General features: G+C 42.2%; 2 protein-coding genes across 3 annotated transcripts in view; both read right to left on the reverse strand.

Moving 5' to 3' along the window:
* Positions 1-1,747: 1,747 nt before the first annotated feature.
* LOC110506945 (activating signal cointegrator 1) lies at positions 1,748-9,919 on the reverse strand. The gene is made up of 8 exons (XM_090223054.1): positions 9,521-9,919; positions 8,906-9,084; positions 8,297-8,649; positions 8,059-8,134; positions 6,291-6,399; positions 2,745-2,960; positions 2,112-2,241; positions 1,748-1,972 (listed from the first exon to the last, which is right to left on the reverse strand). The coding sequence occupies exons 1-8, from the start codon at positions 9,598-9,600 to the stop codon at positions 1,763-1,765; spliced, it is 1,353 nt and encodes a 450-aa protein (XP_090079180.1). The 5' UTR covers positions 9,601-9,919; the 3' UTR covers positions 1,748-1,762.
* Positions 9,920-12,181: 2,262 nt separating this feature from the next.
* Positions 12,182-14,912, reverse strand: part of LOC110506946 (neuronal acetylcholine receptor subunit alpha-7) — an 82,513-nt gene continuing 79,782 nt past the window's right edge. For both annotated transcript variants that reach the window (XM_090223053.1, XM_036981384.2), the window contains exons 9-10: positions 14,383-14,492; positions 12,182-13,905 (exon numbers count right to left, since the gene is read on the reverse strand). In XM_090223053.1, coding sequence (XP_090079179.1) covers positions 13,372-13,905; positions 14,383-14,492 — 644 coding nt within the window. In that variant the 3' untranslated portion in view covers positions 12,182-13,371. The remainder of the gene's footprint in view (positions 13,906-14,382; positions 14,493-14,912) is intronic.

Genomic DNA, 14,912 nt, shown 5'->3' on the forward strand with positions numbered 1-14,912 from the left:
ATAACGGTTATTAGCTCATTTTCAAGGCTTTGTTACTGAAGAGAACTCACAAAACGACACCATGTGATTACAGAATGAAGCTGTTCATAGCAACAGTAAAAAAAATAACTCTGAACTTAAGTATTGTAACATCTCAGAGGGGGCTCCTTCCATCAAAACTCCACCACTTGTTTACCTATCTAAATGATTGTTAATTGAAAAAGCGTAAATCACCAGTCCATGTGTCTGAGATAACGAAGGCTGGGTGGAAAAGAGTGTTGTTTTTATTTATATGTTGGACAAAGTTGGCTGTTGGCTGTATTACAATGTAAATCTACTTTTAATTTGTCTGTCTGCATATTTCAAGACACATGAAGGTGCAGTGAGATACCCGATGGGTTGGACGATCATTTTCTCATCAATCATCTTGAAAAACGTATACTTACGAAACTGGAAATCAACCAATCCTCCATCGTTAACACAATGGAAAGGTCAGGTGCTTCATATATCTAAATGTTGAAAGTGCATGACCATGTGTGACAGAGAGAAACAAAATGGTGCAGGTTGGAGATGGAGGGTGTGAGCAGTTGGGTCCGGGCAGGGCTGATGTTGTGGGTGTTGGTGAGTGTCTTGTATGTTGTTGTTTGTACTGTTACAAAAAAAGAAGAAAAGAAACTGATCCATGAAAACCCTCAGCCAGTGTTTTACTTCCTCTGAGGACGTTGGCTTCTGCTCTGAATCGTCTCAAGTGAAAAGCTGCCTGCATAAAGAGTTTCAGATCTGTGACTTTCTCTGACTGGAGACATGAAATACAACCGGCCTCCCTGTAGCTTTGAATGGAAACACCTTACATGGATTATTCTTTTTAATCATTAAACACAGCAGAATAATGCATCAAACTGGGTTTTTATTTTCAAATGTTTTATTTGAAGTGGTATAAATACAAAATGTAAAGTACAAACATTTATGTTACAAAATAAACTATTGATGAACACAAAGAAGCATGACTAAATTGCTTTTGGAAGTGGATGGGTTTGAGTGCTGTTGAACATGCCGAGCATTGTTAAGAGGCAAGATGAAACAACAAAAGAGATCTTTCCCTGTGCCCTTTAGAGATGAATATACAAACTTTGTTTCACAAACAGTAGTATGCCACATACCCACTGCAGGAAAGCCTCAGGCAGCTACTCCGCCCTGGTTCTCACCATCAACCTCAGGTGGAAGTTCAGAGGTCAACCTCACCACAGCGCTTACAGATGGTGCCAATATAGCCCAGAGCATAGAATAACCTCTGTCCCACCACTACAGGATTGGGAAGCTGCTGGAAAAATATGACTGTACATAGAGGATACATCACTTATAAAGCAAAACATTTACAAGACTAATCATTCATCTGTCAGAACCTTGTGGTAAATCCTAATTTCCTCAGGTTGCATGACTAAAAGGATCCCTGAATCAGGAGTGATATAAACTACTTCTGAGTCTTTAGAAACGTAAAGGACTGCTGAAGATTTATCATCATTATCAACTCTAATGTGTACGGTCAAACTAAAAATGACATTTAAAAAGCAAAAGTGACACATATACAGTATCTCTCAGTGGTCACAGATTTACAAAATAAACTAAATCGTCAAAAAAAGTGGACAGCATGGCCAGTAGGGATGTTGTTGACCAATAGCATGGCCAGTAGGGATGTTGTTGACCAATAGCATGGCCAGTAGGGATGTTGTTGACCAATAGCAAGGCCAGTAGGGATGCGTTTGACCAATAGCGAGGCCCATTATTAGAGTGTTCTGTACCTCTTTATTCCTTTGACCAGTAGCGAGGCCCATGGTTGGTGCATGCTGAGGCACCAGCCCCCGTCTGCCATCTCCTGCAGCTCTCTGTCCTGCAGCCGGAGTCTGGAGCGTTCTGGGCCTACAGCGCCGTCTCCCTCTGTGCCAACAACACCTTTATCCTGAGATCTCCGAGGGCCACTGCCCACGTCCACCCACTGGAGATGCATGGTAAAGAAATGAGTAGAGATTCACAGAATTATGTTGACAAAACGTTAGCAGCTGTAGCGGGATTTACCAGGGTAAACAGACACGCCACAACGTCACGAGAAAATACTGTGTGTGTGTGTGTCCTACCTTGGGTGCAGCCTGTACGATGTTGGGGTTGACCAGCTCTCTCAGGTGCTGCCGCCCCGCTGGTCCCTCAGGGCGTTGGGGAGCTTTCCCCTTGGTGCCTGTGTTGAGGGCCTTGACCGTCTCGTCAAACCTAAAAACACCAAGGAGTGTGGTCAGTAGGATGCTTTTTAGATGCCTTGTTTCAAACTACACACACGTGAACCCCTCTAGCTGTAACAGTGTGGATACATTACCAGGAGAAATGGAGGTTATCACTGTGTTGTGAAAGTCTGAAGGGTGTATTAAAAACCTACTCTTGTTTATGTAACCCAAGGACTCACATAACTAAGCCTGGGACTAAGTCTGTTTCTGCTCTACCTGACATGTTGTCCTATCAGCAAGTCCATGGTGCTCCGGTCTGCAGTAGTAAACTATATGAGAAGTAGGGTGTGAATTAGTTGAGGCTGCTGAGGGGAGGACGGCTCCCAATAAAGGCTGGAACGAAGCGAATGGCATTGAAACACATAGAAAACATGTGTTTGATACCATTCCACCTATTGTTCTCCAGTCATTACCACGAGCCTGTCCTCCCCAATTAAGGTGCCACCAACCTCCTGTGGTGTGAATTGAGATGTTTTCAAGTCATTCACTCACTTGTTGTAGTAATGACTGTTATTATCTCCCTCGTCAAGCACCTGTCGGCCTGTGAAGTCCAGCGTGATCTTCCTGTCCTTCCTGGAGGCGTGGCGAAGCTCCCGTAGCTCCTCCTCCTTCTTCCTCAGGTGCTCGCGCTCGCTAGGCGACAGCCACTGGTTGGAGTCGGTGGCAAAGTAGTCTGACTCGTCATCCAGGACCTGCGTTCGTCGCGTACTGTCGATGTAAACAGGGGGAGGGGATATGAAGGTAATCTCACTCCTGTCATCGGCATATAAAGGACACGGCCTCCACATATACAGGACACAGCCTCCACATATAAAGGACACAGCCTCCACATATAAAGGACACAGCCTCCACATATAAAGGACACAGCCTCCACATATAAAGGACACAGCCTCCACATATAAAGGACACAGCCTCCACATATAAAGGACACAGCCTCCACATATACAGGACACCGCCTCCACATATAAAGGACACAGCCTCCACATATACAGGACACAGCCTCCACATATACAGGACACAGCCTCCACATATAAAGGACACAGCCTCCACATATAAAGGACACAGCCTCCACATATAAAGGACACAGCCTCCACATATAAAGGACACAGCCTCCACATATAAAGGACACAGCCTCCACATATAAAGGACACAGCCTCCACATATAAAGGACACAGCCTCCACATATAAAGGACACAGCCTCCACATATAAAGGACACAGCCTCCACATATAAAGGACACAGCCTCCACATATAAAGGACACACAGCCTCCAAATATAAAGGACACAGAGTCTCCAAATATAAAGGACACAGCCTCCAAATATAAAGGACATATAGCCTACACATATAAAGGACATATAGCCTCCACATATAAAGGACATATAGCCTCCACATATAAAGGACATATAGCCTCCACATATAAAGGACACAGCCTCCATTTATAAAGGACACAGCCTCCACATATAAAGGACACAGTCTCCACATATAAATGACACAGCCTCCACATATAAAGGACATATAGCCTCCGCATATAAAGGACATATAGCCTCCACATATAAAGGACATATAGCCTCCACATATAAAGGACACAGCCTCCACATATAAAGGACACAGCCTCCACATATAAAGGACACAGCCTCCACATATAAAGGACACAGCCTCCACATATAAAGGACACAGCCTCCACATATAAAGGACACAGCCTCCACATATAAAGGACACACAGCCTCCAAATATAAAGGACACAGAGTCTCCAAATATAAAGGACACAGCCTCCAAATATAAAGGACATATAGCCTCCACATATAAAGGACATATAGCCTCCACATATAAAGGACACAGCCTCCATTTATAAAGGACACAGCCTCCACATATAAAGGACACAGTCTCCACATATAAAGGACACAGCCTCCACATATAAAGGACATATAGCCTCCGCATATAAAGGACATATAGCCTCCGCATATAAAGGACATATAGCCTCCGCATATAAAGGACATATAGCCTCCACATATAAAGGACACAGCCTCCACATATAAAGGACACAGCCTCCACATATAAAGGACACAGTCTCCAAATATAAAGGACACAGCCTCCAAATATAAAGGACATATAGCCTCCACATATAAAGGACATATAGCCTCCACATATAAAGGAAATATAGCCTCCACATATAAAGGACACACAGCCTCCAAATATAAAGGACACAGCCTCCACATATAAAGGACACAGCCTCCACATATAAAGGACACAGCCTCCACATATAGAGGACACAGCCTCCACATATAAAGGACATATAGCCTCCACATATAAAGGACATATAGCCTCCACATATAAAGGACACAGCCTCCACATATAAAGGACACAGCCTCCACATATAAAGGACACAGCCTCCACATATAAAGGACACATAGCCTCCAAATATAAAGGACACAGCCTCCACATATAAAGGACACAGCCTCCACATATAAAGGACACAGCCTCCACATATACAGGACACAGCCTCCACATATAAAGGACACAGCCTCCACATATAAAGGACACGGCCTCCACATATACAGGACACAGCCTCCACATATAAAGGACACAGCCTCCACATATAAAGGACACAGCCTCCACATATAAAGGACACAGCCTCCACATATAAAGGACACATAGCCTCCACATATAAAGGACACATAGCCTCCAAATATAAAGGACACAGCCTCCACATATAAAGGACACATAGCCTCCACATATAAAGGACACAGCCTCCACATATAAAGGACACACAGCCTCCACATATAAAGGACACATAGCCTCCACATATAAAGGACACATAGCCTCCAAATATAAAGGACACATAGCCTCCAAATATAAAGGACACAGCCTCCACATATAAAGGACACAGCCTCCACATATAAAGGACACAGCCTCCACATATAAAGGACACAGCCTCCACATATAAAGGACACACAGCCTCCACATATAAAGGACACATAGCCTCCAAATATAAAGGACACATAGCCTCCAAATATAAAGGACACAGCCTCCACATATAAAGGACACAGCCTCCACATATAAAGAACACAGCCTCCACATATAAAGGACACAGCCTCCACATATAAAGGACACAGCCTCCACATATAAAGGACACAGTCTCCACATATAAAGGACACAGCCTCCACATATAAAGGACACAGCCTCCACATATAAAGGACACAGCCTCCACATATAAAGGACACAGCCTCCACATATAAAGGACACAGCTTCCACATATAAAGGACACAGCCTCCACATATAAAGGACACAGCCTCCACATATAAAGGACACAGCCTCCACATATAAAGGACATAGCCTCCACATATAAAGGACACAGCCTCCACATATAAAGGACACAGAGTCTCCACATATAAAGGACACAGCCTCCATTTATAAAGGACACAGAGTCTCCACATATAAAGGACACAGAGTCTCCACATATAAAGGACACAGCCTCCATTTATAAAGGACACAGCCTCCACATATAAAGGACACATAGCCTCCACATATAAAGGACACAGCCTCCACATATAAAGGACACACAGCCTCCAAATATAAAGGACACAGAGTCTCCAAATATAAAGGACATAGAGTCTCCACATATAAAGGACACAGCCTCCACATATAAAGGACACAGCCTCCACATATAAAGGACACAGCCTCCACATATAAAGGACACAGCCTCCACATATAAAGGACACAGCCTCCACATATAAAGGACACAGCCTCCACATATACAGGACACAGAGTCTCCACATATAAAGGACACAGCCTCCACATATAAAGGACACAGCCTCCACATATAAAGGACACAGCCTCCACATATAAAGGACACAGCCTCCACATATAAAGGACACAGCCTCCACATATAAAGGACACACAGCCTCCAAATATAAAGGACACAGAGTCTCCAAATATAAAGGACATAGCCTCCAAATGCATCAGGAAGAAAGTATAAAGAATGACTTTAAACAGAGAGAGTGAAATCACATCAATACTACATGCACACTACATCCCAACCTGTTCTTATCGTATTCCAGCAGTTTGTCTTTATGTTGAAGGGCCTTTTCTAACCCTGCCTTCATCTTTGCCTCTTGGTGTGGAAGACAGCCCCTCTCCGATGCCCCCTCTGAGAGACACAGACAGGCACACAGACATTACATAGAATTCAAACAACTCCCTACTATGTTATGTAGATACAGTTGAAGTCAAAAGTTTACATACACTTAGGTTGGAGTCAATAAAACTCGTTCTTCAACCATTCCACAAATTTCTTGTTAACAAACTATAGTTTTGGCAAGTCGGTTAGGACATATACTTTGTACATGAGTCATTTTTCCAACAATTGTTTACAGGCAGATTATTTCACTTATAATTCAATGCATCACAAGTCCAGTGGGTCAGAAGTTTACATACACTAAGTTGACTGTGCCTTTAAAAAACTTGGAAACTTCCAGAAATGTATGTTATGGCTTTAGAAGCTTCTGATAGGCTATTTGACATAATTTGAGTCAATTGGAGGTGTACCTGTGGATGTATTTCAAGGCCTACCTTCAAACTCAGTGCCTCTTTGATTGACATCATGGGAAAAAAAAAAATCAGCCAAGACCACAGAAAAAATATTGTAGACCTCCACAAGTCAGGTTCAAACTTGGGAGCAATTTCCAAACGCCTGAAGGTACCACGTTCATCTGTGCAAACAATAGTATGCAAGTATAAACACCATGGGGCCATGCAGCCGTCATACCACTCAGGAAGGAGACGAGTTCTGTCTCCTAGAGATGAACGTACTTTGGTGCAAAAAGTGCAAATCAATCCCAGAACAGCAGCAAAGGACCTTGTGAAGATGCTGGAGGAAACAGGTACAAAAGTATCTATATCCACAGTAAAACGAGTCCTATATCGACATAACCTGAAAGGCCGCTCAGCAAGGAAGAAGCCACTGCTCTAAAACCACCATAAAAAAGCCAGACTACAGTTTGCAACTGCACATGGGGACAAAGATCGTATTTTTGGAGAATGTCCTCTGGTCTGATGAAACAAAAATAGAACTGTTTGACCATATTGACCATTGTTATCTTTGAAGGAAAAAGGGGGAGGCAGCATCATGTTGTGGGGGTGCTTTGCTGCAGGAGGGACTGGTGCACTTCACAAAATAGATGGCGTCATGAGGAAGAAAAATTATGTGGATATATTGAAGCAACATCTCAAGACATCAGTCAGGAAGTTAAATCTTGGTCGCAAATGGGTCTTCCAAATGGACAAATACTCCAGGCATACGTCCAAAGTTGTGGCAAAATGGAGTGGCCATCACAAAGCCCTTACCTCAATCCCATAGAAAATTTGTGGGCAGAACTGAAAAAGCGTGTGCGAGCAAGGAGGCCTACAAACCTGACTCAGTTACACCAGCTCTGTCACGAGGAATGGGCCAAAATTCACCCAACTTATTGTGGGAAGCTTGTGGAAGGCTACCTGAAACGTTTGATCCAAGTTAAACAATGTAAAGGCAATGCTACCAAATACTAATTGAGTGTATGTAAACTTGTGACCCACTGGGAATGTGATGAAAGAAATAAAAGCTGAAATAAATAATTCTCTCTATTATTCGGACATTTCACATTCTTTGTGATCCTAACTGACCTGAGACAATGAATTTTTACTAGGATTAAATGTCAGGAATTGTGAAAAACTGAGTTTAAATGTAATTGGCTACGGTGTATGTAAACTTCCGACTTCAACAACTCTCTAATATGCTATGTAGATAGATACTATTGGTGGCTTGTCTCACCCATAAGTTTCTTGCGCAGTTTCTGACTTTTGTTGGAGTCTCGTTGCAGAATCTCTTGCTCCTCTTTGGTGCATACCTGGTTAATTCATAGAAGAACATGCGAAACCAGGGGAAAATACTTCTCTAAGAGGCCAAATTGAATTTGTATGAGTAACATGCATTCTAATAACTTACTGGGGAAACATAAAACAATCATAAAGTTAGAGGTCAGGTGATCTAAAACGGGTTGTTTTCTCACCAGGCTGCCGCAGAAGATGCAGGGCCCTGATCCCTCCTGCTCACACACAATGCGTCCGCAGCTCATGCAGTTGTTGATGAGGTTGTGCTTCTGGGCCAGACATTCGCAGGAATGGCGCCCGGGCAGCAGGATAGCCAGCTTGTCCTGGCCCTCTTTATTGTAGAGGCTCACAAATGTGTTCTTCTTCTTCTTCTGTGACGAGGAGCTGCCGCTCTCCTGGGCCTTCATTAGGTCAATGGGAGTTTTCACCACCTCAGGCTCAGGCTCTGCTTGGCTAACAGCCATCACCTCTTGCTTGTTCCTGCCTTTGCGCTTGGATTTCTTCTGGGAGTCCTTGGACATGTCTTGAGCATCTAGAGAAGCATATACTGGTTAGCTTTCCCTCTCATGCATGTACTTGTTACTGTGTTTGGACAGTCACTTAACAAGGACAGGATGGACATTACAACAGTCAGACTCACTCCCATTGTACTGTTGGCATTGTGCATTAGGAACCATATAGCCTGACAAGAAAACTACTTATAAAATACATATAACTTTAAAAATAAACATATCAAACAATAAGACAACAGGTCAGTGCCAATGTGGCAACGGAAGAAGGCATCCTACCTGTTCCTGACAGAGAGTTTATGGGGAACAGGCCAGTGCTGTCAGGAGTCAGTGTCTGAGACCGCTGCCATCTGTCCAGGAGTTCATCTATAAACTGCTTCTTCCTTCCATCAGTGCCCTGAAGGAGGTCCCCAACATACTCCGCTATCTCGTCCGCATTGTCGATGGACAGAATATACCTGTTGAGAGTGAGAAGAATGTCAATGAAACGCTTTTATAGCTAGCCTAGATAGCGGAGCTCGTTGTTGAAAGGTTGCCCTATGACAGCTAGGCCTACTTTGGTAAACCTTGATTTACGTCCATCTCATAGTCAGTCAGTCCATGCTTTGGCTTAGTAACTTATACTATGATTTTGACGAAGTGACATTAAGATATGGCCACCTGGAAAAGCTAGCTAGCTGGCTAGCTAGCAGGCAAGTGCAAATGGCTACATATATTGCTAGCTGAATGAACTGGAAAAATTGACAAGTTTACAGACCTAATAGTAATAATGATGTCGTTGACAATTTTATTAACTTTAACATGAGAGACAGCTTTAAAAGACAGACAGCTAGCTTGCTAGCAATGGCTAGCTCACTATTTTAAATCAACATTTAGCTAACGTTAGCTACTTACTGGACTATGTCTTCACTGGCCTCCAAGCCAAAGTTGTGGTGCAACTGGTCCACACACCATTGAAGCAAGGCATCCGACATTATGAAAGTTAAAACAACTTTAATATGGCAATTTCAATATAAGGATGTTAGCAACTCCTGTTGTAAGCCGGTTGAATAACAAATGCGCACGCAGGGTGCAACAAAGAATCCCTTCCCACCAGAAACAGTGTACTTAAGGATACTGAAGGTTCCTCCCAACTTTGACATAAAATTATGTCAATGACTTCATACAATACGAATAATTAGAAAATGTCAGCATATAATCAATTCACACGGAAGGTGAACATTTCAATCATACAGAACAACAACAATGTAGGTTTTAGCCACCCCACCTTTATTACAGCAAGTCACGTGTCTCGTTTGCCTATAAGCTTGATTCAGCATTACAGTCACTAGGTGGCAGTTTAGGAATTGACAAAACCTCTGTGAGAATGAACCATAGAGATGTATTGAGATTGCAACATTGCATCTGCCCCATTATGGCATCTGTGAGAGCATGTATTGAGATTGCAACATTTTATCTGCCCCATTATGGCATCTGTGAGAGCATGGGCAAATAAACGTTTGGTAAATAAACTGAGAGGGTGCATACTGCCACCTGGAGTGTGTTGTCTCAACAGGTATACAGTCAAGGTTGGCAATTTTGTGCCGCCTGCAGTTATGGAAAGTTTGCTCAGGAGTATAATGATTTATCTGATCCCTCCTGATGACCTGGATGGAATTATGTGATCCTTCCTGAACCCATAGGAAGTCCCATCCAGTTGACTACTTAAAAATGTTGAAAGTCCTCAATGGTGCTGCCCACTTTTAACCAGGCTTTTGGGCACTAGAGTCCTCTATACATCTATATGGAATGAACATCTCAGTGAACTGGTATCAAATGCATGCAATAGGTATTCTCAATCCAAGACCTAAAGCATGTGGGAGCCTGGGAAGCAACCCGTCTGCCTAGGGAGACTATGCAATAAGCATAGCCTACTTTCCCGGAAGGTGAGATAGGTGTAGTTAGATACACATTTCTAGCGTATGTAGAAGTTTAGCTCACCTAAAGTTAACCGGAGAACATCAAATAGCCACAAATAATATAATTTAAAAAATCAGCCTTTACAAATGTTTACACAGTAAGTAACTAGGCATATATAAAGTTTGTCAGTCGTAGACCCACCTTGGCCTCAATCTGAAATCAATAGACAACATTTCAACTTCATCATTGTACTTGCAGGGAGAATAAAACTTTATAGGCACGTCATTGTTATATAGTAGATACCAAATACTCTTTACAATGCCTTTTATGGGCCATAGTTCCAGTACCTCAAGTCTGATTTGTTCAACATTATACTGCCAGTATGATAATGGAAAGGGTTGCCAAAATACTAAGCGGAATGTGCCTATCCATTACTGCAGCATTACATTATCCAGTGCTCAAATGCTCTTTTGATAACAAAGATTTATTTAAGAAATGGGTGTTGGTGGTTTGTCACACTCAGCAAATATTTAGCACAATCCACTTAGTTTCCTTCTTAGCATAATGGCTCTGTTGAATGCGCTCCAAGTGAAATCTTGACTATCTGCTGTGCTTGACTTGGACTGAAATAGGTGTCAGTACTAATGTTGGGTGCCGGTACTGTTAATATTTAGGTGCAGGAGCTCCACAATACTTTTAGGCTAATATTCTATAAGAGGAACAAGAGCTCCACAGTACTTTTGAGATAATATTCTATAAGAGGAACAGGAGCTCCACAGTACTTTTGAGATAATATTCTATAAGAGGAACAGGAGCTCCACAGTACTTTTGAGATAATATTCTATAAGAGGAACAGGAGCTCCACAGTACTTTTGAGATAATATTCTATAAGAGGAACAGGAGCTCCACAGTACTTTTGAGATAATATTCTATAAGAGGAACAGGAGCCCCACAGTACTTTTGAGATAATATTCTATAAGAGGAACAGGAGCTTCACAGTACTTTTGAGATAATATTCTATAAGTGGAACAGGAGCTCCAGCAGTAGAAAGATTTAGGTGCCGGTCCTCAGTCCGGTGAGCTCCTGCCCAAGTCAAGCACTGACTATCTGACAAAGGTGGTTTATATGTAATAAATAACATGCTGCTGGCTACAAATGACATCCCAATGTTGTAAACAATGACATTTAAGAGCTGTATTTCAGAATCATTATACTTAGTCTGATTCTTAAAATGGATTACAATAGAAAATAACACAACAGCCTGATAGCAATATGTTTTCATCCTATACACTGCAAAAAGTAGAATGCCAACAGCTTTATCTATTCCTAATCATAACATTGTAATATTAAAATGGGAGATCAAGTCATGATAAAGTAGATGTACATCTTACTGATCATTATTTCTGCTCTTGAATACCCATATAAGCAATGACTACATTTCTGAGGGATCACCATATCAGGTTTGCTCTTGCTGTTTGAAGACAATATGGACATTATATGTTATGTAGGTCATACTGTAATAAAGTTTATGCTCTTATTGATGAACTGAAGTGCTGAAAGTATAGCAATATACTGTAATATACTGCGTAAAAATCCCACTTTACACATACTTAGTAAATTATAAAGAAACTGTAATTAAATCAAGATACATTGTTGTTCACATCTAGAAAAATACATTTATTTGTGAGAGTCCACAAAACATATACTGTATGTGGCACAGATACTTGATAATACAATAAAAGAAGATGAAGCTTCGATCAAAACAGGTTCAATTCCATTCATGTGTTTTAGAGAGGGAGAATGCACTGACATAATCAGTCCTCAAACTCCATGTACAGCATTTACAGTAAAACAACAAAAACAAGTGGTAACAAACACTTTAGTGAGAATGTCATGAATGGAGGCCACCTGGTCTTAGAGGATTTCATATGATTATTTACGTAAATCCAAGACACTGTCTTATGTCACCATACCAAACATAACATTTACTAATTTGAGAGTCCCGGATTTATATTTACTATGCTACGTCTAGTCTATGAGACCAGGCTGATGGAGGACATGTTGCACCTGTCACAAATCTTCTAGGGATGCTTTATAAGCCCAAGCACTACGACGTATTGAAATGATCAGTAAATAAACAAAAAGGCAATTAAATCATTTTTAATATTTTTTTTTAAATGTACAGGTGCAAACATAATGCTGATGGAGTATTGTGTTTTGTTCTTGTAGACATACTGATGATGATGATGCAATAAAGTTGCCAAAACTCAAAAAGGTGTTTTTGTGATGGATATTTTCAAATCACAGAAAACTACACACTACATATCACCACACGATCTACAAACACAAAACCAACAATAACTTCGACAGAAACCTTGAACCCAAAGGTATCGATCAATTTTTCTTTACACCACATAAGAGAAAAGGTTTTGAACGTTTTGAACTGAGAGAGTTATAAAGGGTAGCCAATAAGCAATTACTCAAGTGGACAAAAACACATTGGATTCAATTGAAGTAACCTTGGTATTTATAAAGCTATACAAGGCATGGCTATTACCTCTTCTGTGTTGGTTGGCTGTAATACCTAAGGCCTAGATTCCTTTAAGCCAGTTACATACAACACGGTTTTCCACCAGATGACATCCTGCAGCATCCTGCAGGGATATAGTTGAATGTGAAAAAACTGTACATCTTGTAAATTGAATATTTATGCAGACATAATGTATTCTCTCTCTATATCACAGACAAATATTCAATCATTTGATATAAGTATGTGTCTTGTAATGTGAGATTTCAAAAACAATGTAGTGTATTTATTGGCTAAAGCATGTGAACGTTTCAAGCTCTCAGGTAAAGAAGTCTTTGGAAATGGCTTCTACAAAGTTAGGTGCCGACATGAGGATACCGATGGTGCAGAGGATGGTGAAGAGAGAGAAGGCCATGAGACAGAGCCGGTCGATCACTGAAGCCGCAAACTTCCACTCGTTGCACACCAACTCATCCTCATCTTGGTCGCGGAAACGCTTGGCGATGTAGCGCACCTCATCCAGGAGCTTGGCCAGATCGGGCTCCAGGCTCCCCGCCGAAGAGGTGGGCCGTGTGGGCAAGAGCACCTCGTCCTCCCCCCGACCACACACCAGACGGCCGCACAGCACTCCGGAGTCGGGGGAGGTGGCAGCTGTAGTGTAGTGCATGCTCTCCAGGCCGATGTAGAGCATGTTGCCGTTGGTGGAGTGGGGGGCTGAGGCGCTGGTGTTCAGGTCCATGCTGGTGAGGCTCCCACGGGGATGCTTGTTGTGGCAAGCCGGGCGTACACGGTCCTCACCGGGCCGCTTCATACGCAGGAACCAGGCGCACCAGTTGAGCAGAATCACCCGAGTCTTCACACAATCAGAGAGTAAAACCAGAATGAATGTACTGTGCCAGCAGTGTACTGACTGGAGATACTAAGAGAGAGAATATTAAACTTTCACTCAAATCCTCCCAGCATGATTCCTTTGAATGAGGTGTTCTGACACTCAGTGGTGACGATCGCACGACAACAGTGTTCCCTGGCCCTTCACGCTATCATGGCTGCCTAATCCTCCCCTGCTTCTAATTGTCCAAAAGTCTTCCTCAGCCCTCCACTATGATAGCCAATGTTCTAGCACAAAATGGCTACTGGGCATCACTCAGATTGGTGCTACACATTGTCCTTACCAGGCAAAGGGTTTTGAGAACTATTCTAAAGCACTCTATCACTGAAAGGCTTTCTTTGGCAGAATCACAACAATGGGAGTCCGGATGTAGAACTAGTGAGTAACTAATAAGATTTCATAGTAATTTCAGATACTGAGTTTGTGTAAAAATACACTCACCCACTTAGGCATCTTGCTTCCATCAGGATCGTGATGGTGATATTGTAAGACCAGAACCGTAGCGATCACAGAGAGACCCACAATGACCATGGTGGTGGCAAAGTACTGAGCTACAATACAGAGAAAGAGAGAGAAAGAGAGAGAAAGAGAGAGAAAGAGAGAAAGAGAGAAAGAGAGAGAGAGAGAAAGCGAGAAAGAGAGAAAGAGAGAGAGAGAGAGAGAAAGAGAGAAAGAGAGAGAGAGAGAGAGAGAGAGAGAAAGAGAAAGAGAAAGAGAGAGAAAGAGAGGACAGAGAGGAAGAGAGATGAATGTGGACAGAGGACTAGTGGCTAAATGACAGAACTCCCCATACCATAAGTTACTGAAATGGGCATAATTTTATCTCAATGAGAGGTTCTCATTTGTCACTCATCCCAAATCAATATCTTTCAGGTTAAGAAATAGCCTCCCACACAATTGAGTGGTTTGATAAATACAGAGATTAGGAATTTACACTGAGTCACTTCCAAGCCTCCAATAGCTCTTCCTCT

This window comes from Oncorhynchus mykiss, chromosome 26, assembly GCF_057628025.1.
Source record: "Oncorhynchus mykiss isolate SJ-2025 chromosome 26, ASM5762802v1, whole genome shotgun sequence".
NCBI classification, from domain to species: Eukaryota; Metazoa; Chordata; class Actinopteri; order Salmoniformes; family Salmonidae; genus Oncorhynchus; species Oncorhynchus mykiss.

What these genes read in the sequence shown, in the direction of transcription:
- LOC110506945 (XM_090223054.1), bottom strand. Translation starts at nt 9,600, where the DNA reads ATGTCGGATGCCTTGCTTCAATGGTGTGTGGACCAGTTGCACCACAAC. An exon ending in AAACTCTCTGTCAGGAACAG is followed by an intron (nt 8,650 to 8,905) that starts GTAGGATGCCTT and finishes ATGCTTCTCTAG; the next exon opens with ATGCTCAAGACATGTCCAAG. An exon ending in CTGGAATACGATAAGAACAG is followed by an intron (nt 2,961 to 6,290) that starts GTTGGGATGTAG and finishes TTACATCGACAG; the next exon opens with TACGCGACGAACGCAGGTCC.